The sequence below is a fragment of the Rhinatrema bivittatum genome, chromosome 3 (genome assembly GCF_901001135.1).
Source record: "Rhinatrema bivittatum chromosome 3, aRhiBiv1.1, whole genome shotgun sequence".
NCBI lineage: Eukaryota > Metazoa > Chordata > Amphibia > Gymnophiona > Rhinatrematidae > Rhinatrema > Rhinatrema bivittatum.
Window position 1 is genome coordinate 307,200,789 of NC_042617.1, and position 23,681 is coordinate 307,224,469.

Below are 23,681 nucleotides of genomic sequence, written 5' to 3' on the forward strand. Positions count from 1 at the left end.
TGCCGGGGTAGACAACATTCAAGCCGACTTCCTCAGTCGTCATCTCGACCCGGGGGAGTGGGAACTGTGCGAAGAAGCCTATCAGTTGATATGCAACAGATGGTCCAGACCGGTAGTGGATCTCATGGCAATATTCCAGAATTCCAAGGCCCCTCTGTTCTTCAGCCGCAGGAGGGAAAGAGGAGCGGAAGGAGTGGACGCTCTGGTAGTTCCCTGGCCAAAGGATGTTCTTCTCTGTGTTTCCATCCTGGCCTCTGATCAGCAAGGTCCTGCATCGGATAGAGCTTCAGTGAGTCGACATTTTAGTGGCTCTGGAGTGGCCACGCCGTCCGTGGTTCGTGGACTTGGTCATCTGGCATTGGACGGTCCCCTACAATTTCGGGATCTGCCGTGCCTTTTGTTTCAGGGTCCAGTTTGTTTGGAAGAAGTCGAATGCTTCTCTCTAGCAGCATGGCTTTTGAGAGACAAAGGTTATTCCGATGCTATGGTAGCTACTTTATTACATTCTCATAAACCTTCTACATCTTTGGCTTATGTGAGGGTGTGGAAAGTTTTTGAATCATGGTGTATTGAGCACCAGTTAAATCCGGTGCAGTCTTCCATATCAGATATTTTGTCTTTTTTACAAGATGGTTTAGTGAAAGGTTTGTCCTGCAGTTCCTTACGGGTCCAAGTTGCAGCTCTTGGATGTTTTTGGGGTAAGGTTCGTGGATTATCCTTGGCGCATCCGGATGTAGCGCATTTTCTCAGAGGCGCACAACATCTACGTCCTCCATTCCGGAACCCTTGTCCTGCATGGAGTTTGAATTTGGTTCTTAGAGCTCCCTTTGAACCCCTTAAACATATGACTTTGAAAGATCTTACGTTGAAGGTGGTTTTCCTTGTGGCCATCTCCTCAGCTCGTAGAATTTCGGAGTTACAGCCCTTGTCTTGCAGAGAGCCCTTTCTTAGAATTTCCGATACGGGAGTTTCATTACGTACTATGCTTTCTTTTTTGCCCAAGGTTGTATCTTTTCATTTAAATCAGTCGATAGAGCTTCCTGCTTTTCCGTGTTTAGAGAGTATGGATCCTTCCTCTAAGGATCTCAAGAAACTGGATGTGCGACGTGTGCTGTTACGTTATCTTGAAGCTACCAACATTTTTCGAATGATCATTTATTTGTTCTGAGGAGTGGTCCTCGTAAGGGTCATAATGTTTCCAAGGCTACGATTTGCTCATTGGTTAAAAGAAGCCATTCGGTCAGCTTATCTTCTGGCTCGTCGAGATCTTCCTGAAGGTTTGAGAGCTCATTCCACTAGGTCACAAGCTACGTCATGGGCGGAATGTCAACTAGTTTCTCCTCAGGAGATTTGTAAGGCAGCGACTTGGAAGTAGTTGCACACTTTTGCTAGTCATTACCGCTTAGATGACCAGGCTCCGAGTTCGGCAGCCTTCGGAGAGAGTGTTCTCCGAGCGGGACTCTCTAGGTCCCACCCCAAGTAAAACAGCTCTGGTACATCCCAGGGTCTGGTGTGATCCAGGTACGTAAAGGGAAAGGAAAATTGGTTCTTACCTGCTAATTTTCGTTCCTGTAGTACCATGGATCAGTCCAGACGCCCGCCCTTTATGTCTATGCATAGCAATTATTTTTTCGGAGAGTCTGCTCGTTCACTGTTTTGGTTTATAAACCGCTTTTCATGCTGTCTACTTTTTTTAATGTTTGCTTGTTTATTCTCACAGTTCTTTGGGATTCTGCTTCCATTTAGGATTTGTGAGTTGGAAGTATGTTATAGCGTTTAGATAGCTAGTTAGTATTTTATTGGTTAGATTTCTGCTTTGATATCATTCAATACTGATGGACTGCAGGTGGCACCGCCAGAGTCAGTAGAATGTTTCTCTGCCTCCCTCTGCTGGATTGGTGACATAACCAGGGTCTGGACTGATCCGTGGTACTACAGAAATGAAAATTAGCAGGTAAGAACCAATTTTCCTTTAGGTTTAATCTGTCTGCTGAGGTGTGCAGGTTAAATTCAGTATCAAATAGACTTGTACCATAGTGTATGGTACCAGGGAGAGAAGATGGGTGAATGAATGGACAAGGCAGGAAATAGTGAAATGGGGAAATTTTCTACCTGCCAATTAGGTTTCTCAGTTCCATCATAAATAACCCATATCTTCCTTATTTTCTGTAATATTAGGTGAAATAAACATATCCTACAGGAATTGTTTATTCTCCAAGGACAAGCAGGATGATAGCCCTCACACATGGCGTGACATCAGATGGATCCCAGATGGTGGAAAAATTGTCTGAGTTTCTAGAACTTTAACTAGGTATACCGAGCATGCCCCATACCACGCGTCCACGTGGGGTCCGTCTCCAGTCTCTCCTTTTCTGCAGCACTGTAAGCTTCGTGGTGTGTGAGCTCACTTTTGGCTGTTTTGGCCTTGTGGAAAACTTTTTTCCTTTTTTCTCGTGGTTTTTTCCATGCTAATCCGTTGCTGGGTCCCTCTTGGTGCCATTCCCCTAGTGATCCTAGTCAGAGTTTTCAGCAATTCGAGAGAGTTTCCTTTTGTTGTCAATTCACTGTGGTGGCAGTGCTTTAGTTCCCGCTGGCCATCGACTCCCAAGCACCATTGTTTTCAGTTTGTGCCCCTTTTGTTTTGTCAGACATGGCTATGTCTGGTTTTCAGCAATGCTTCCAGTGCCAGAGAGCCATGTCCATCATGGATCCATGTGAGATATGCGTCCTCTGCCTGGGGACATCGCATGAAGTCCAGGGTTGCTGCTTATACACCCAGGTGATCCCAAATAGACTTCTGCTTCGACTCGCCAAGATGGAACAGCTCTTCGGATCGAAGAAGTCTGAACCACCGGCATGCGCATCGGCATTGAAGGACGAAGGAGCTGCACCAGTGGACACCGAACAATTGACATCGGTCTGACCATCGATGCTGTCGGCAGATAGGGGCGGATGAGAACAACCACAGTCTATCTTCTCCAGGCCGAGGAAGTTGGGTTCCTTGTCATCAACCTCAGCACCGGGGAAAGACTGGGCTGAGCAATGAGGGAAGCTGAAGAAGCATCAGCACTGGTCCTTGCCAGTGCAAGGGGATGCACCGGCTCATGCTGCGATGCCCCCAGAGTGACCTGCGGCGAGGAGTGCCAGTCCTCCATCGGTTCCAGGGGGTCCGTCACTGTCTCCCCCAGTCCACTTTGAGGTTCCGAAGAAGATCTGGTCACTCCTCCTTCCTCCTAGTTGGGGTTGGCATCAGCAATGTTTAAGGAAGAGCTAGAGCACAGAGTCCAGCTGGCGGTGGACCGAGCACTGTAGGGCTTTGGTCCTGTGGTACCAATGGCACCGGACCCAGTGCCACCCATCCTCGTACTGCTTCTGGAGAAGCTCAGTATGCTCATAGTTGCATTACCACCCAGCTGGCATTGGTTCCTGGGACAGCTTAAATGCCCCGCAGGGCAGAGGACCACCCCCTCCCAATACAGTTATCGTCCCCAGTTTGTCCAAGGAGGAAGCTCCACAAAGACCGGCAGAGATGCCGAGGCCTGCTGCCCCCACGCCCCATCCATTTCTACCGGTATCTGCACATCTGGACGTAGGTCGAGCATCTAGGGACCCATCCTTTATTGATTACAGCGAGGATGAAGAACCTTATGACCCCTGGGGGATGATGCTTCGGAGCACTTCTCCGAGGGTGTCCCATCAGACCCTTCTCCTCCAGAGAAGCAAAGAGAGTCTCCGCCTGAGGACTTGACTTCTCAGGGTTTGTGATAGTGATGGCAGAAGCTATCCCATTTCAGTTAACGGAGGAGGATGCCAGGCACAAAATGCTTGAGATCCTCCAGTTTGTGGAGCCTCCTAAGGAGATCATGGCGGTCCCAGTGCACAAGATATTTAAGGAGCTGCTGCTGAGGATAAGGGAACACCCTTTCACAGTGCCTCCCATTAAGGCGGACGGGCTTTACCTTGTCCAGAAGGCAGCCAGATTTGATAAGCGTTAGCTGCCCCACCAGTCAGTGGTGGTTGAATCCACCCTCAAGAGTCAAGTGCGCTCGGACTCCTCCTTCGGTACCCCGGAAAGGACCATAGAGCGATGGATGCTCCTGGTAAGAAGGTGTTTAAAGTCACCGTGCTCATTGCCCACATTGCTGCCTACCAGCTCAACATGAGTCAGTACTCATGGGACATCTGGAAGCAGGTGCAGGAGGTGGCTGAGCAGCTGCCTCAGCAGCAGGATACCCTCATGTCGCCGGTGCATAAGGGCCTGGAGTGCGGAAAACACAAGGTCCAAGTGACCTACGATGTTTTTGAGACTGCATTGAAAGTCTCTGCAGTGGGAATCTGCACTCACAGAATGGCATGGCTGTGGGCCTCTGATCTCTGACCAGAGGTACTGGAACAACTCGCTGATGTGCAGTGTACTGGGGAGAATATCTTTGGAGATAGAGTGAGGGATGCTGTGGCCCAACTATGGCCAACCATGAAACCCTCCAACAACTCTTCTCCAGCACGCTGAATCCATCATCCTCTTCGAGGAGGTCAACGAGATAAGGGCCATGGAAGTCTGTCTTTTGCCAAAGGAAGTACTGTCCTCTGCCCCCTCACTCCCGTCAACACCATCAGAACTCCCGTGGCTGTCCCAGGCAGCAGAGAGCCCCCCAAGCCTCAGCCGGCACCTCTGTCAACTCCAGGGACAAGGTTTTGATTGGGTCGTAGAAAGCATAGGCTAGTCGCTTGTACCCGGGACTTTGGACCCTCCGGTTGGGGGCACGCTGCGGTTTTTTGCGACCCAGTGGCCTAGTATAACCTCTGACCAGTGGGTTCTTTCCATTGTCCATCAATTGAATCTGTTGGCTGTCTCACCAAATTGCCCTCCATGCCTGTTTTGGGGACCGATAGCACATCAGGAGGTACTACTAGCGGAGCTCTCCTCACGCTTAAGGGCCAAGGCGATCGAGCCCATACCATGAGGGCGGGAATTCTACTCCAGCTACTTCCTGATTCTTAAGAGTACAGGAGGACTCCGTCCCATCCATGACCTAAAGTACTTGAACAGACCTTTGAAAAAAGGAAAGTTCAAGATGGTTTCCCTGGGCCCCTTGATCCCCCCCCCCCCCCCCCCTTTTTACAAAAAATTGGACTGGCTATGCTCCCTCGATCTAAAGGATGCATACACGCTGTGATCAGGGAAGATCTCTATATGAAAGTATCTCCAATTCATGAAGAGAAAACAGCATTTCCAGTACTGGATTTTGGCATTTGGGATAGCTTCAGCCCCATGAGTCTTTACAAAATGCCTGCCTGTGGTGGCGGCGCACCTCTCTGGCTGAGAGTGCATGTTTTCTCTTATCTGGACGATTGGCTGGTCAAGAGCGCATCTCAGGCTGGGGCCACCATGTCCATGCGCTTGACCATCTAGATGTTGGAGTCACTAAAGCTTGTTCTCAACTACTCAGTCCCATCTCAGCCTGTCACTTCAGTTGGCCTTTATAGGAGTCCAGCGATCTCCTCTACGCGTACCCTCCACTCCCACTCATATCGAAGACTCTCGTGAAGTTATGATATCAGTTCGCTGGTGCATCTCTCTAGGGGAGGATCTGCTTCTGATAACTCAAAATGGCGAGTGGCTACGCCACCCCAACCTCCAGGCCCTATCCCTGACGGCCTGGATGTTGAAAGGTTAATTCTCCAGCCCCTTAACCTTTTGGAGTCTGTATCCCGAGCACTGATAGCTTCATGAAAGCCTTCCTCGAGACGCTCTTATCGTTCTAAGTGGAAAAGGTTTACGGTCTGGTGCACATCCATGTCCATAGACATGGATGTGCACCATGTCTCTGGCATCTGTCAGAATCAGGCCTGAAAACGTCCTCTATATAAAGGGTGCATGTCAGTGCAGTAACCGCTTTCCACAACGGCGTGGGAGATGTCTGTATTTCGACACAGCCCTTAGTCGCACGCTTCATGAGAGGTTTGCTCCACCTGAAACCTCCATTGCGCCCTCTGGCTCCTGCTTGGGACCTTAACGTGGTCTTAGGACGGCTCATGAAACCTCCATTTGAGCCTCTCCACTCCTGTGATCTCCGCTATCTCACCTGGAAAGTAATTTTTCTTCTCGCTATAACATCTGCTCGCATAGTTAGTGAGTTACAGGCATTAGTCACCTACCCACCTTACACTAAAATTCTACATGATAGAGTGGTCCTCCATACACACCCTAAGTTTTTGCCAAAGGTAATGTGGAATTTCATCTTATTCAATCCATCATCTTACCTACTTTCTTTCCAAGGCCCCATTCAAACCCAGGAGAACAGGCTCTACATTCCCTAGACTGCAAACATGCCCTAGCCTTTTATCTGGAGCGCACATCAGCCCACAGGAAGTCCACTCTTATTTGTCTCTTTCAATAGCATCAAATTGGGTAATCCAGTAGGGGAGAACAGACCCTGTCCTCCTGGTTGGCGGACTGTATCTCCTTTTGCTACCAGCAAGCAGGCATTCCGCTACAAGACCGTGTAAAAGCACACTCTGTTCAGGCTGTGGCAACCTCAGTGGCACAACTTCGTTTGGTGCCACTTATTTGTAAGGCAGCGACCTGGAGCACTCTCCATACCTTCGCAGCCCATTATTGCTTGGACAAGGCTGGCAGGCAAGATTCCATTTTTGACCAATCTATTCTATGCAATTTATTCTCAGCTTAACTACCCAACATCCTACCAGCGACCCGTTCAGGGTTTTCAGGATGCCCTCCTATCCAAATCCACCCCTGTTGTGCCTGTTGCACGTCTTTGGGTGCATTGCTTGGGCATCCTCAGCTCGCTACTCACCCATATGTGAGGACTACCATCTTGCTTCTCCTATGAGAAAGCAGAGTTGCTTACCTGTAACAGGTGTTCACAGGACAGCAGGATGTTAGTCCTCATGAAACCCACCTGCCACCCCATGGAGTTGGGTTCGCTTGCGATTTGTTGTTTTATTTTTCGCACATACTTCTTGCTATACATGAGACTGAAGGGGGGACCCCTGCTGGATGCAGGGTTGGTGCCATGCTGGGCATGCCCAGTAGGTGCCAGTCAAAGCTCTAGAAAGTTTGACAAAAGTGTTCCGTGATTGGGCTCATCCTGATGTCACCCATATGTGAGAACTAACATCCTGCTGTCCTGTGAGAACACCTGTTACAGGTAAGCAACTCTGTTTTCCTAGTAGCCTTCACATCTGCTTGCAGGGTAAATGAGTTACAGGCCCTTGTGACCTAGTCACCCTACACATGGGTCCTCCATGACCAGATGGTACTCCACATTCACCCTAAATTCCTTCCTAAGGTGGTAATGGATTTCCACTTAAATCAGTCCATAGTCTTGCCCATGAAATATTTAAATTAGGGGGTCACGCTAGGAAGGAGGCGCTAGGGTCGCTTGCTGAGTTTATCGGTAGCCATTTTCTTTCCTGGCAGACGCCGGTTATGAAAACCGACATCAAGCTTACCGGCGTCTGTCTTCATAACTCGGCGGTCTGCAGTTTTGTTTTTTTGTTTTTTTACTTTAAAAAAAAGTACAGAAGAGCAGTTTTTTCTGCTTTTCTGTACTTCTTTTCAATGTGCTCAGCTATTAATACCTCCTCCTTGCCCCAGGGGGCTGCTGCTAAATCCTCCCAATGAAGCTTTGCCGGCCCACTCCTCGAATCCTCAGATCGGAGGACTCCTGGCCCTATTCTACGAGGAGTGCGCCAAAATCACCTCAGACCAATGGGTCTTGGATATTCTATGGCACGGTTTGTCTTCTCCCCGTGCTGATTAAGAAAGCAGGACGCTGTGCTGCAGATGCTGGAGCATCTCCTGGATTTGGGAGCCATTCTCCCTGTGCCACTACTTGAGCACGGGTCCAGCCATTATTCCGTTTACTTCGTCGTCCCCAAGAAGGAAGGTTCGTTTCGACCAATCTTGGATCTCAAGCTAGTCAACAGGGCTCTCAGGATTCCACACTTCAGGATGGAAACCCTGCATTCGGTTATTGCTGCGGTTCACCGGGGGGAGTTCCTGGTGTCCCTGGATTTGACAGAGGCTTATCTTCATATTCCCATCCTGAAGGACCATCAGTGCTTCCTTCGCTTCAAGGTGCTAGGAGAGCAGTTCCAGGCCCTGCCATTCGGCCTAGCGACTGCTCCCCGCACCTTCACCAAGGTACTGGTGGTGGTGGCGGCGACCCTGCGGAAGGAATACTGGTCCATCCCTATCTGGACAATTGGCTAGTCCGGGCAAAGTCCAGGGACCTATGCCAGCAGACGGTCGAGAGGGTCTTGTCCCTCCTCCAATCACTCAGCAGGGTCGTCAATTTTGCCAAGAGCAGCCTAACTCCGTCACAGTCCCTCAACTGCTTGGGAGCTCATTTCAACACCAAAGTGGGCACGGTCTCTCTTCGCATAGAGCGGGCTCAGTCCCTCTTCAGCCAGGTTCAGCGCTTTCAGGACCTTCAGCTTCCCACAGCGTGGGACTATCTCCAGGTGCTGGGCTCCAAGGCCTCCACTATTGATGTAGTGCCTTGTGCGTTTGCCCACATGCGGCCCTTACAAAGGGCGTTACTCTCCCATTGGAAGCCGGTGCCTCAGGAGTTTCAGGCTCCATTGCCACTAACACCCTTAGCCAAGGACAGCCTAGACTAGTGGCTCAACCTCGATCATCTGCTCTGGGGGGTGGACCTGGAAGTCCCGCAATGGGTGATCTTTACGATCGACGCCAACCTCGCCAGCTGGGGGGCAGTGTGCGGATGGCAGTTGACGCAGGGTCGATGGGCCAAGTAGCCTGTACTGAAGTCCATCAACCGTTTGGAGACGAGTGCAGTCCGTCTTGCACTGAAGCACTTCCTCCCCCAGTCCAGGGTCCATCAGTCAGAATCCTCTGACAACGCGATAACAGTAGTATACATCAGCCGTCAGGAAGGGACAAGAAGTCCTCCATGTTGCTTGTGAGAAGAAACAAGCTCATGCCATGGGCGGAACTCCACTTGTCCCACCTGGCAGCGACTCACATTGCGGATTATTTGAGTCGCCAATGCCTGGACCCCGGGGAGTGGGAACTGTCCCAGGAAGCGGTGTCACTCCTCTTCTCGTGATGGAGGACTCCCCATTTGGATCTCATGGCCACTCAAAGGAATGTGAAGGCTCCACGCTTCTTCAGTCACAGGCGAGAGCATGGCGCAGAGGGCGTCGCTGCCTTAGTCCTCCCGTGGCCACAAGACCTCTTGCTCTACGTGTTCCCGCTTTGGTCCCTGGTGGGAAGGGTGCTCCAAAGAATAGTGTCACCAGGGGTTAGTGATCTTGGTCGCTCCAGAATAGCCTCGACGGCCGTGGTTTGCAGACTTGGTCAATCTAGCGGTGGCTGGCCTGCTTCGGCTGCGACATCTTCCGAATCTGCTGCAACAGGGTCCTGTATTTTTCGACCAGGTAGATCGCTTCTGTCTAGCGGCCTGGCTTTTGAGTGGCGCCGGCTGAGAAGCCGTGGGTATCCGGAGGTGGTTATCTCCACTCTTCTTCAGGTTAGTAAGACTTCCACCTCCATGTCCTATATCCGGGTCTGGAAAGTTTTTGAGTCTTGGTGCCAGGCCACACAACTTTCTGCATGCCATGTGACCATATCCCCGATCTTGTCTTTCTTACAGCGAGGACTAGAGATGGGATTAGCCTACAATTCCCTCAGAGTTCAGGTGGCAGCCCTTGGTGCTCACGTTCATCATCGGGATGGATCTCCTCTTGTAACACACACCCGGACATAGTCCGGTGCTTGAGAGGGGTAAAGCACCTGAAACGACCGATCTGCAGTCTCTGTCCTTCATGGAGCTTGAATCTGGTTCTTCGAATGCTAGGGGGTCTGCCTTTTTGAACCCCTGAAGAGGGCTACCCTCAAGGACCTCACACTCAAGACAGTTTTCCTGGTGTCTATCTGTTCTGCTTGCAGAATTTTGGAGCTGCAAGCCTTGTTCTGTGGAGAACCTTACCTACATTTCACGGATTCGGGAGTATCCTTGTGTATTGTGCCATCATTTCTACCAAATGTGGCCTCTCTTCATTTGAATCAGTGGAACTACCGTCATTCCAGGCCGATGAGTCCAAGGACCTTCGCCTTGATATCTAGCGAGTTCTCCTTCGATACTTAGAGGCTACCAATGACTTCCGTGTGTCCGATCACTTCTTCCTCTGGAGTGGTCCCAAGAAGGGCAACAAGGCTTCTAAGACCATCATTGCCCATTGGCTCAAGGAATCAATTTCTACTGCGTATGTTGGTGCTGGGCATCCTCCGCCAGACGGCAAAAAGGCTCATTCACTCCGGGCTCAAGCAGCCTCCTGGGCTGAAAGCCGAGCAGTCTCTCTGCATGAGATTTACAGAGCTGCTACCTGGAAGTCGTTCCACGCCTTTGCACGTCACTATTGCTTGATTCTTCCACCACCGAGCGTGGACTCCTTTAGGAGCTCAGGTCATTTGAGCTGGGCTATCATTGGCCCACCCTATTTAGGGAAGCTTTGGGACATCCCATGGTCTGGACTGATCCTGGTAAGTACAGGGAAAAGAAAATTATTCTTTACTTGCTCATTTTCGTTCCTGTAGTCCCATGGATCAGTCCAGATGCCCATCCTATGATTCTTTGGGGGTTCTGTTGTGGGGATACACTTTTTGGCTCGACTGTCTACTCCTTTTAGGACCGGTATGGGACTGATTAAGAGTTCTTGTTGCAAATTGCATTTCTACAGGTTATTATAGTTGTTGTAGTTATTGTTAACTTTATATTGATCCATCCAATGTTTTTTTTTCTGGCTTTGATATACTTTATACTGAAGGATTACAGAGGGCACACACCAGCTTATGAGAGAGCGCCCTCTCAGTTTTTGCTCTGACTCCATCTGCTGGTAGGGGGGGAACAACCCACTGTCTGGACTGATCCATGGTACTACAGGAATGAAAATTAGCAGGTAAGGAATAATTTTCTTATAGGGAAATACCTATGGTACCTGAACTTAATCTGATTTCTACACTTTGAAGTGCCAAAAAGCAGAATATAAAAATTTAAATAAATAAAATGAAATCTAGCTGGTTCAACCATGTGCATAAAGCAAAGCTAACTAATTCTATTACATAAAGATGTATATCTTTTAAAATTGAAATAAAGCACACATATGGTACTTAAAAATGTGTGCTTAGGCTCGAAAAATGCACAATTATGATCTAGTTCGACTCTGGCCAATATTTCCGTAATTTTTACTATCACTGTGTCAGTAAACAGAAGTACTGCTGGAAGAAATGAACTGAAACCGTCCCCATTACATACATTGTGGTTCAGATGCCAAAATGGAGTTCCTTCTATTTCTAGAACTTTCACTACGCTTTGAAGTGGGTGACATTACAAGTGTTGGACATCAGTTTCACTTGCCATCTGATTGAGAGTAAGGCTCACTACTCCCATGCCCTGAAGTCACTAGAGTTTGTAGTCATCATTCCAAGTCTCTTCTTGGTTCACCCTCTCCACTGGAAGTCAGAGGCAAGGGCCAGGACAGTATGAGCTTCTCAGAACCTGAAGACAGAAAACAGGTCGTGTTGAGGATTGAATTGAAATAGTTCATTTTCAGTCTCTTTTGGAAGTCTTAAATTAATTTCTAAATATAAAAAATTAGTATTTTAATTTGGGGCTCTGTAGGACCCTCTCCATCACAAAAATAATTTTGCATACTCTTTTGTTACAAATTCTTAACTTTTCAAATTTTTACACAGAATATATAAAATATCTCTCCTTATCAGAAGCTCTTTCAAGCCCCATTAATATGAAGTGGATCATACGGGGTTTGAAAATATCTGTGGAAACTGGATTTTATCCTGTTAACTGGTGCTTGCACCATGATCTATACATTTAGAAAAACCTTTATAAGTGTTACAATTTCTGGAAATAATTGACTGAAGGGATAATTGTGTGCCTACATACACACACAAAAAAAATACCAAGAAGCTTTAATGTTTTATGGCAAAACCTAGTTCTCTGTACGTACCAGGATCAGTTCAGACTGCTGGGTTGTGTCTCCCTTCCAGCAGATGGAGTCAGAAAAAACTGAAAAGGCACCCCCTCTTAACCTGGTGTGCCACCTGCGATCCTTCAGTATTTTCTTTGACTTTCAGCAGAGGAGTTCACAGAACCTGCGGTCCTGATTCTGGTTTTAAAATTTTCTTTAAACTTTTTCTTCAGAGTTTTTAAGGCTCTGGTTTTCTGTTGTTTACAGCCTTTGGCTACATCAAGCTAATTAAAAAAAAAAAAAAAAAGGGACGTGCTGTTTTTTTGTTTTGTCCTGGGTTTCTCACGGCATAGGCGGTAGAGGTAAGGCTGGGGCTGGTGGCTCTACAAGCCTTGTTCCCGGAGGAAAGCGAGTCTCTGGAGGGGGATTAACTGGTGGGCCGGTCCCTCCCCTGAGCGTCCCGAGACGATCCGTTCCTCGGGGGGGGCTCCTGATACCCAGAGCTCCGGAAGGCTGCGAATCGGCACTGTTAGTTGAGCCCTGTTATTTTTTCATAAGGGCCAAGCATTCCTACCGCGCGGTTCGGAGACACCCCCCCCAGGATGCCACGAGGGCGTTCATGTTCCGCATATGGGGGAGGTGGGGCTGCGCCTCTCCCAGGATGGCCTCTGCGTCCGCTGCCTCCCCAGAGGGGAGGGCTCGTCGGAGGGATTTCAGCACACATTTCCCGCGTATCGTGGATAGGCACCCACCATCGTGTTCGGGCCCGTCGCCGGCGCCCGTGGGAACGGCGGCCATTTTATCAGCTACTTATCTGCCGGATGGGGGAAGAGGATTCCCTTTCCTCTCCTCCCAGCTTGAGCCCAGTTCGGCCGTGCGATCCCGCGCTGGCCCCCTCATTGAACGAGGCCCCTCTCCTTCATCGGATCCCTTAAAGGAGCAGTCCATTTTTTTCCTCCAAATTCATTTTACTATTGCACAAAGCATTTTTGGAGGCTGAAGCTAATCAGCAGCAGGACGAACCTCCTCCCGCAAAGGTCACGAGATGGGTCGCAACCCTGAATGCTCCTCCAGTCCTGGATGTTACTTCGGGGCCTGCTCCTTTGGGGGCATTTTTGGATCCTCTCCTGCAAAATTTAGATGGGGGTGTTGATGAGTCCGCCCCCATAGAAGGGGATGACCCCTGGGTTTCGCGCTTGTTTCGTAGGGAGGCATTAGATCCCTTGATCCCTCATGTCCTGGAGGAGCTGGAGGTGGAAGCCCCAATTCCCACCTCAGAGCCGGTTAAGGGGAAACCGGTGCTTTCTGGCCTGCGGGCCCTGCCTCAAACTTTTCCCTTCCACCCGATGCTTAAGCAGCTGGTTACATGGGAGTGGGAATCTCCGGACACGACATTACGGATGGGAAGGGCGATGCATAAGCTTTATCCTTTACCGGAAGAGGAATTGGATATCCTCAGGATTCCAAAGGTGGACGTGTCAGTTACCGCGGTCACGAAGCGGACCACCATCCCAGTCACGGGGGCGACTGCCCTTAAAGACTTGCAGGATAGGCGGCTGGATGTACTCCTCAAGCGCATTTTTGAGGTGTCAGCGCTGTGTGTTCGGGCGGTGGTCTGCAGTAGCCTCATGCAGCGGGCGACACTTGGCTGGGTGCAACAAATGATCACCTCACAAGAATTACCTCCAGAGGAAGCGGACCAGGCAAATAAGATGGAGTTCACAGTGGCTTACACTGCGGATGCTTTATATGATTTGTTACGAGCTTCTTCGCACAACATGGCCACTGCAGTCTCGGCGACGAGGCTTCTTTGGCTCTGGAACTGGTCCGCAGACGTTTCTTCCAAGAACCAGTTGGGCAATCTTCCTTTTAAAGGAAAGCTGTTTGGGGAGGAGCTGGATGCTCTTGTTAAGTCTCTAGGGGAAAATAAGGTGTATAAGCTGCCGGAGGACATCCCAAGGCGTCTAGGCCCTTTGGGGCGGCGCATTACCGCTTCAGGGGACAGCGCAGGTTTCAGCAATCTCGACCTCCCGCCTTTCCGGTCCGGCAACAGACTGAGATCTCAGTCATGGCCTACTTCCTTTCATGGTCGAAGACTTTTTCGGGATGGAGGCTCCCAGGGGGCCGCCGTAGGAAAACCAACCCAATGAAAGTGTTCCGACCCTCTCCCTGGTGCCAGTGGTGGTGGGGTCACCTCTCCATGTTTGTCAAGGAGTGGGTCAGGATCACATCGGACCAGTAGGTCCTCAATATCATCGCAAACAGTTACGAGTTGGATTTTGCCCGCCCGTTAAGGGATCTTTTTCTGATTTCTTCCGTCGGTCCTCGGACCAAGCAAGAAGTAGTTGGGCAAACTTTAGGTCGGTTGACAGCCCTGGTGGGGGCCATTGTTCCGGTGCCTCCAGAGGAGCGCAGGTCCAGCAGGTACTCCATTTATTTTGTAGTCCCGAAGGAGGGGTCCTTCCGTCTGATATTGGATCTCAAGGCAGTCAACAGAGTCCTTCGAGTTCCCCGCTTTCGCATGGAGACTCTTTGCTCGGTCATTGCGGCGATAGACTCAGGAGAATATTTGGCCTCTTTGGACCTGACCGAGGCGTACCTTCACATCGGAATCCGTGAGCATCACCAGCGATTTCTCCAATTCATGGTCCTGGGGAAGCATTATCAGTTCCAAGCACTCCCGTTCGGGTTAGCGACAGCACCTCAAGCCTTCACCAAAGTAATGGTGGTCGTAGCGGCGGCATTGCGACGGGAGGGGATTTTGGTTCACCCCTACCTAGACGATTAGCTCATCCTGGGGAAATCGGAGGGCCTCTGTCGGGTGGCGGTGAGCAGGGTCCTGCTCCAGCTGCAGTCTCTTGGTTGGGTGGTCAACTTTGCCAAGAGCCACTTGGAGCCATCTCAGGTCCTCAACTTCTTGGGAGCACGCTTCGACACCTCGGTCAGCAAGGTCTTCCTCAGTCAGGAGAGGGTGCTCAAGTTGGAGGCACAAATCAGGCGCCTCCTGTCCTTGCCCATCCCCATAGTGTGGGATTATTTACAGGTACTTGGTTCCATGGCTTCTACCCTGGAAGTGGTTCCTTGGGCATGGGCGTATATGAGACTTTTACAACACGCGTTGCTTTCTCGGTGGGAGGAGTTCCGTCTGCTATTGCCACTGAAGGAACCAGCCAGGTCCAGCCTCGCTTGGTGGTTGATTCCGGCCCACTTGTTGCAGGGGATGGAACTGGAGGAGCCGCAGTGGGTAATCGTCACTACGGACGCCAGCCTCACTGGTTGGGCAGTTTGTCAGTCGCAATCTGCTCCAGGTCGATGGACAAGTCTACAGGCGACATGGTCAATCAATCGATTGGAGACCAGGGCGGTCCACCTAGCGTTATGTGCATTCCTCCCGCTAGTAGTTAGCGTGCGGTGTGAGTCTTATCAGACAACGTGACTGTGGCCTATATCAGTCGCCAGGGGGGAACCAGAAGCCGGCTTGTGGCCTGGGAGACCGGCTCATGTCTTGGGCGGAGCGACACCTGGTCCGACTCGCAGCCTCGCACATAGCCAGGGTGGACAATGTGGAGGCAAATTTTCTCAGCCGCCAGTCTCTGGACCCAGGCGAGTGGGAATTGTGCGCAGCCTTCCGGCTTCGCACTCATCGCTGGGGGGTCCCACACCTCGATCTGATGGCAACTCGGACAAATGCAAAGGTGGCTCAGTTCTTCAGTTGTCTGAGAGATCCCGGGTCGGGAGGGGTGGATGCCCTTGTCCTTCTGTGGCCTCGCGACGTGCTGCTTTGTGTTTCCTCCTTGGCCTCTGGTGGGCAAGGTAGTGCGTCGGATAGAAAATCACGTGGGGCCGGTAATCCTCGTAGCTCCAGAGTGACCCCAGAAGACCGTGGTTTGCGGATCTGATCACCTTGGCGATCGACGGTCCGGTGCGTCTCGACCATTTTCCGAATTTACTGCGACGAGGTCCAGTATTTTTCGATTGCGCGGATCGCTTTTGTCTAGCAGCCTGGCTTATGAGAGGAGGCAATTGAGGAAGAGAGGATACTCTGATTTGGTTATCTCTACTCTTCTGCAAGCACGGAAATCGTCCACTTCATTGGCCTATATTCGTGTTGGAGAGTTTTTGACTCTTGCTGTTGCGGGTTGAATGTGTCCCCTCGTCGGGCTTCTGTGGCGCAAATTCTAGCCTTCTTGCAGGAGGGCCTGAAGAAAGGCCTGGCTTGCAGTTCTCTCAGAGTACAGGTCGCAGCCCTGGGCTGCTCATCCAGATGTGTCCCGTTTTTTGAAGGGAGCTAAGCATTTGCGTCCTCCAGTCAGACAGATTTGCCCTGTGTGGAGTTTAAATTTAGTTCTCTGAGGCTTATGTGGGCCTCCATTTGAGCCCCTTCGGCTGGCCATGTTGAAGGACTTAACTATCAAGACGGTTTTCTTGGTAGCCATTACCTCTGTGCGGCGGATTTCTGAGCTTCAAGCTTTGTCGTGTCGGGATCTGTATCTCCGGATTTCGGATTCAGGCATTTCGCTACGAACCGTCCCCTCTTTTCTGCCCAAAAGTGGTATCAGGTTTTCAGGTGAATCAGACGGTAGAGTTACCAGCTTTCCCGAATCTGGACCCTGCTTCTTCGACGGATTAGGATCTGCATAAGTTGGATGTGCGGCGGGTTCTCCTTTACTATCTAGAGGTGACCAATGCTTTTCAGTTATCAGATCATTTGTTTGTCTTATGGAGTGGCCCTAGGAAGGGTCACAAAGCATCCAAAGCTCTGGTTGCTTGGTGGTTGAAGGAGGCCATAGCCTCTACTTATCTTTGCGCTGGCCACGCAATCCCTGAAGGCTTGAAAGCGCATTCTACCAGATCTCAAGCGGCTTCTTGGGCGGAGAGCCAGTCAGTCTCACCGCAGGAGATTTGTAGAGCAGCTACTTGGAAATCGTTGCATACTTTCGCGAAGCATTACCATGTGGACGTCTGGGCTCCGGATGTCGACTGCTTTGGCAGCAGTGTTTTTTGCGTGGGCCTCTCCAGCTCCCACCCCAATTAGGGCAGCTTGGGTACTTCCCAGCGTCTGGACTGATCCTGGTACGTACAGGGAAAGGAAAATTGGTTCTTACCTGCTAATTTTCGTTCTTGTAATATCAAGGATCAGTCCAGACGCCCGCCCTTGGTTGTTGGAGAGTCCGTTTTCTGTATGTTTTCTTCCCAAGGCAGAGTTTTTTACGGGTATAGGAAGGAATCATAAGAACATAAGAAAATGCCATACTGGGTCAGACCAAGGGTCCATCAAGCCCAGCATCCCGTCTCCAACAGCGGCCAATCCAGGTCACAAGAACCTGGCAAGTACCCAAAAACTAAGTCTATTCCATGTAACCATTGCTAATGGCAGTGGCTATTCTCTAAGTGAACTTAATAGCAGGTAATGGACTTCTCCTCCAAGAACTTATCCAATCCTTTTTTAAACACAGCTATACTAACTGCACGAACCACATTCTCTGGCAACAAATTCCAGAGTTTAATTGTGCGTTGAGTAAAAAAGAACTTTCTCCGATTAGTTTTAAATGTGCCCCATGCGAACTTCATGGAGTGTCCCCTAGTCTTTCTACTATCCGAAAGAGTAAATAACCGATTCACATCTACCCGTTCTAGACCTCTCATGATTTTAAACACCTCTATCATATCCCCCCTCAGTCGTCTCTTCTCCAAGCTGAAAAGTCCTAACCTCTTTAGTCTTTCCTCATAGGGGAGTTGTTCCATTCCCCTTATTTTGGTAGCCCTTCTCTGTACCTTCTCCATCGCAATTATATCTTTTTTGAGATGCGGCGACCAGAATTGTACACAGTATTCAAGGTGCGGTCTCACCATGGAGCGAAACAGAGGCATTATGACATTTTACGTTTTATTCATCATTCCTTTTCTAATAATTCCCAACATTCTGTTTGCTTTTTTGACTGCCGCAGCACACTGAACCGACGATTTCAATGTGTTATCCACTATGACACCTAGATCTCTTTCTTGGGTTGTAGCACCTAATGTGGAACCCAACATTGTGTAATTATAGCATGGGTTATTTTTCCCTATATGCATCACCTTGCACTTATCCACATTAAATTTTATCTGCCATTTGGATGCCCAATTTTCCAGTCTCACAAGGTCTTCCTGCAATTTATACAATCTGCTTGTGATTTAACTACTCTGAACAATTTTGTGTCATCTGCAAATTTGATTATTTCACTCGTATTTCTTTCCAGATCATTTATAAATGTATTGAACAGTAAGGGTCCCAATACAGATCCCTGATGCACTCCACTGTCCACTCCCTTCCATTGAGAAAATTGCCCATTCAATCCTACTCTCTGTTTCCTGTCTTTTAGCCAGTTTGCAATCCACGAAAGGACATCGCCACCTATCCCATGACTTTTTACTTTTCCTAGAAGCCTCTCATGAGGAACTTTGTCAAACGCCTTCTGAAAATCCAAGTATACTATTATCTACCGGTTCACCTTTATCCACATGTTTATTAACTCCTTCAAAAAAGTGAAGCAGATTTGTGAGGCAAGACTTGCCCTGGGTAAAGCCATGCTGACTTTGTTCCATTAAACCATGTCTTTCTATATGTTCTGTGATTTTGATGTTTAGAACACTTTCCACTATTTTTCCTGGCACTGAAGCCAGGCTAACCGGTCTGTAGTTTCCCGGATCGCCCCTGGAGCCCTTTTTAAATATTGGGGTTACATTTGCTTTCCTCCAGTCTTCAGGTACAATGGATGATTTTAATGATAAGTTACAAATTTTTACTAATAGGTCTGAAATTTTATTTTTTATTTCCTTCAGAACTCTGGGGTGTATACCATCCGGTCCAGGTGATTTACTACTCTTCAGTTTGTCAATCAGGCCTACCACATCTTCTAGGTTCTTTACTAATTAGTTCAGCGGCGGTATGGTTTGTTATGTTCACCGCGCGCATTATTGTAGCCACTGGCTGTTATGGTTGGGGATGGTTTTCCCTTTTTTATTGGTTATTCTGCTTTGATATCACATATACTGAAGGATCGCAGGTGGCACACCAGGTTAAGAGGGGGTGCCTTTTCAGTTTTTTCTCTGACTCCATCTGCTGGAAGGGAGACACAACCCAATGGTCTGGACTGATCCTTGGTACTACAGGAACGAAAATTAGCAGGTAAGAACCAATTTTACTTTTCCTAGATTCAAAGACAGTGAATTTACCCACTAATGAAATCCATGGGACTACAACAAAGCTATTCAGTGCTTTGAAGCGTTCAGAAGTGGGACAAATTGTTCTATTGTTAGAATTGTTTGTTTTAGGCACTTAAGTGTGACATTATTTGATTTTCTTCTGTGGGTGGAGGGTTGAAAGTTAATAAATTATGTGGGTTTATAATTATTTCAGTTGAATCTTAATGTGTTCATCATTGCATTTGATGGCTTTTTCTTTATATGGTAATTTTAACATTTTTTGTGCCTTAGATCCGACCAGCCAAAACTGAAGTACTCTGGCATTTTTATGTAAGTCTCCATGTCTTTTCTGATCTAATTTTTTGTTCTTTTGGGGAGAGGGATTCTGAGCTGTGCAGCCCAAGATTTGTCCGCAGCCATTTCAATTGGCATTTTAAGGCTCATGCACCCACCTGATTCTGGTTGTTTTTAAATAGGCTTCCTCACCTTAGCCACATCCACCTTGCTTCTTATTTTAATTATTTCCTAGCGTGTAGCCAGATGGACTCAGAACAAATGGGTATAGTGTGCTCGTGCTAGCAGTTGGAGACGGATCTGACGTCAGCACGGGTACATATACCCCCACAGGAAGTGTAGTAACTCAATAATTTCCGTCTCCAAAGCAGTTTGGAGTGCCTGCACGCTCACTGAGCGTGTTTTCCAATACTACTTTCTACTTTCTATATTCTACTTACTAAATTTCTACAGGAACATCGAGCCCCGCACTCCTGCGGTGATACCCTCGGGTCCCTCCCCCAGTTGAGTTTCCAGGGGTGATTTCCGCGATCCCTCGGAGGTTTAGGCCTCGGTCCGGTGGCCGAATCGCGGCAGGGATCTAGCCCCCGAGCGAGAAGGGCTCGGGCCGGGCTGAGAGGCGCCTCGGTCCCGGCGTGGACCTAGAGGCAGCAGGTGCATTTCCTCAAGCGCGGTGGTGAAGGTATTTCCCCTCTCCCCCCGCAGCCGGAGACCGCCCGGGTTCCAACCGGGAAGCACCGAGAATCAGGTAAGGCAAAATCGCCAGAAGAAAGCCATCGGGCAACCAGCCGACTGATTGCCCTTCTAGAGAGCCTAGGCTGGGTAGTAAACTTAAACAAGAGTTCCCTACAGCCGTCCCAGTCGAAGGAATACCTAGGAGTCCTATTCGACACTCAGGCAGACAGTCAGCTTGACTCCCAAAAGAAGAGAAAAGCTCAAGAATCGTCTGCAGGCCCTGCTGCGCGCCGTTCGGCCCACAGCTTGGGATTACCTCCCAAGTCCTCGGCCTAATGGCATCCACTCTGGAGTTGATACCATGGGCACGGGCGCATATTGAGGCCGTTACAACGCGCCCTCTTATCCCGGTGGAGCCCGCGATCACGAACTTACACTGTGCACTTACCTCTACCAGCCAGGGTACGGAATCAGCTGCGATGGTGGCTGCAGCAAAGCCACAGGAGCCGGGGGTCCAAGATGTCCTCTCCGACCCTGACCCTGCTCACAACAGACGCCAGCCTGAGCGGCTGGGGCGCACATTGCGAAGGACTCACCGCCCAAGGGCGGTGGAACAGAGAAGAGTAGGGATGGAACATCAACCGACTAGAGGCACGGGCAGTCAGGCTAGCGTGCCTGCGATTTGCCCACAGACTGCGACACAGAGCAGTCAGAGCGATGTCAGACAACGCCACCACGGTGGCATACATCAACCGACAGGGCGGAACCAGAAGCAGACAGGTATCACTGGAAATAGCTCCCCTGATGACTTGGGCGGAAGCAAATCTCCAGGACATCTCCGCCGTCCACATCGCCGGGAAGGACAACACCGCGGCGGACTTCCTCAGCAGAGAAAGTCTACATCCCAGGGATTGGCAACTGTCACCCGCGGCGTTCCAGATGATTGTGAATTGGTGGGGGACCCCGGGCATGGACCTACTAGCGGACAGGTCCAACGCTCAAGTATCCAGATATTTCAGCCGCAGGCAGGATCCTCTGTCTCATAGGATTGATGCACTGGTACAACCATGGCCCCAGGGGATTCTGCTGTACGCTTTTCCGCCATGGCCCCTGCTGGGCGCCATTATACACAGGATTCAGCGGCACAGAGGCCTAGTTCTTCTAGTGGCTCCGGACTGGCCAAGAAGACCCTGGTACGCAGACATGAGAAGATTGCTGGCAGGGACTCCACTACCCCTGCCACCGCACAGGAACCTGCTACGACAAGGTCCCATACTCCACGAGGATCCAGCTCAATTCTCTCTTACGATCTGGCCATTGAGAGGGCTAGACTGAAGACACGAGGATATTCCGGACCAGTAATAGATACTCCTCAGAGCACGCAAGTTCTCCACATCGCTAACTTATATAAGGATCTGGAGAGTATTTGAAGCTTGGTGCGAAGCTCATAGCACCAATCCACATGCCGCTAAGATTCCTATCATTTTGGACTTCCTGCAAGATGGTCTTCAGAAGGGTCTGTCCCTCAATTCCATCAAGGTCCAAGTGGCAGCACTTTCCTGCTACGGTCCACGGAGTGACGGCAATAGCATCGCCACACACCCAGACGTTTCACGTTTCCTGAAAGGAGTTAAACACATTCGTCCGCCACTGAAGTGGCCCATACCTCTGTGGAACCTCAACCTAGTTTTGGACTTTCTAGCGGGACGCGCCTTTCATCCACTTCGAGGCCTGTCCCTCCGTTTGTTAACCTTGAAGATGGTGTTCCTGCTGGCTGTTTGCTCCGCACGCCGTGTCTCCGAGCTACAAGCACTGTCTTGCCGTGATCCGTTTCTCCGAATCATGCCTGAAGCCATCCATCTTCGCACAGTTCCTTCCTTCTTACCCAAAGTAGCCTCACACTTCCACCTCAACCAAACCATCTCTTTACCTACCACAGACGGTTTGAAGAAATCAGAAGAATGTCGAGTTCTACGCCATCTCGACATCGGCAGGCTACTGCCCAGATACCTGGAAGTGTCCGAAGCAATACGAAAGACGGACCATCTGTTCGTTCTACACAGCGGGAAGAAGCAAGGAGAAGCGGCCTCAAGGGCGACTATCGCCCACTGGGTCAAAGAAGTTATCAAGGCAGCCTACGTAGACGCGGGTAAACCACCGCCTCTACAGGTCAAGGCTCACTCTACCAGAGCGCAAGCGGCCTCTTGGGCAGAAACGCGGATGCTGTCGCCTGCTGAGATCTGTAAGGCGGCGACGTGGTCCTCCCTCCATACCTTCTCCAGATTCTACCGTCTGGATGTCCAGGCCAGGGAGGACACAGCATTTGCGAGGGCAATCCTACACGGACCTCGGGCAGCCTCCCGCCCTGTCTAGGAGTAGCTTTTGTACATCCCACTTGTTTTGAGTCCATCTGCTACACGCTAGGAAATGTAGAGATTACTTACCTGATAATCTCATTTTCCTTAGTGTATGCAGATGGACTCAGCATCCCGCCCGGCTGCCGGTATACATGGGATTTCACAGGCTTAAGGTAAGCCATGTTTTATTACATAGGGCTTCCACCCTGCCGGGTGTCGACACCTTCCGGTTGAGCATCCTGGCGGTCTCCAGCTACTACCAACCCATCTGGGTAATCCTGTTTAATCGATCGGTCAGTACTCATATAGCTATGACAGCTTTGCAAGGAAGGTTACTGAATTGCTTCACTTCCTGTGGGGGTATATGTACCCGTGCTGACGTCAGATCAGTCTCCAACTGCTAGCACGAGCACACTATACCCACTTGTTTTGAGTCCATCTGCATACACTAAGGAAAACGAGATTATCAGGTAAGTAATCTCTACATTAATCCGGAGTGTTGACACCCTGATTCAAGACCTGCTATTCCTTACATACCAACCCACATTGATTACATATTGCTAATATATCTGACATTACTTAGGCTTAATAGAAAATACTGTGTGCATCTTTTTGGAAAATTCCATTGTAAAATAGTCCACTAATAAATTATCTTGCTTATTAACTTCAATGTGATTCTTTCTTGTGAAGAAGTGACAGTGGTACCAATTGAACTAATGGATTCAGAAGCTCTTCTTTCAAATCTTTAGATACTTTTTATCTTTTCTACATCAGATGTTTTTTCTGTCTTTTTCATTTGGATTTGTGTGTAATTATAATGTGATGTTTGCTATTGATGCCTGCACAACTGTGAAATGTACACATCTACTTTTCTTGCTTCTGTGAACCTCTTAACATGTTTCGACATATCACCAGCTTGGCTCTTGAATACGTTTGCTCTCATGATTCCTTTACTGCCACAAGGTTGTGATTCCTGGGGTTTTAGCAGCCCCAGTTTAGGAAAAATACAAATAAAGCTGAATACTCTGTAGACAAAGTTTAAGGATCTCACTCCTGCCTCTCAGAGCAGGGAGATGCGGGTCAGAAGTTGATGCTCTCTCCCTCTTCTGTTGTCTACTTCCTCCTGGCAATGCCAAGCAACTTATGGTGGAAACAGTTATAATGCAGTATCAGCAGAAATTCATTTTCCGA

At 49.4% G+C, this 23,681-nt stretch overlaps 1 protein-coding gene across 5 annotated transcripts in view; it reads left to right on the forward strand.

The window, feature by feature from the left end:
- LOC115087676 (gametocyte-specific factor 1-like) overlaps positions 1 to 23,681 on the forward strand; it is a 160,248-nt gene that overhangs the window by 131,756 nt on the left and 4,811 nt on the right. For all 5 annotated transcript variants that reach the window (XM_029595135.1, XM_029595139.1, XM_029595138.1 and 2 more), the window contains one exon: positions 19,456 to 19,494. In XM_029595135.1, coding sequence (XP_029450995.1) covers positions 19,456 to 19,475 — 20 coding nt within the window. In that variant the 3' untranslated portion in view covers positions 19,476 to 19,494. The remainder of the gene's footprint in view (positions 1 to 19,455; positions 19,495 to 23,681) is intronic.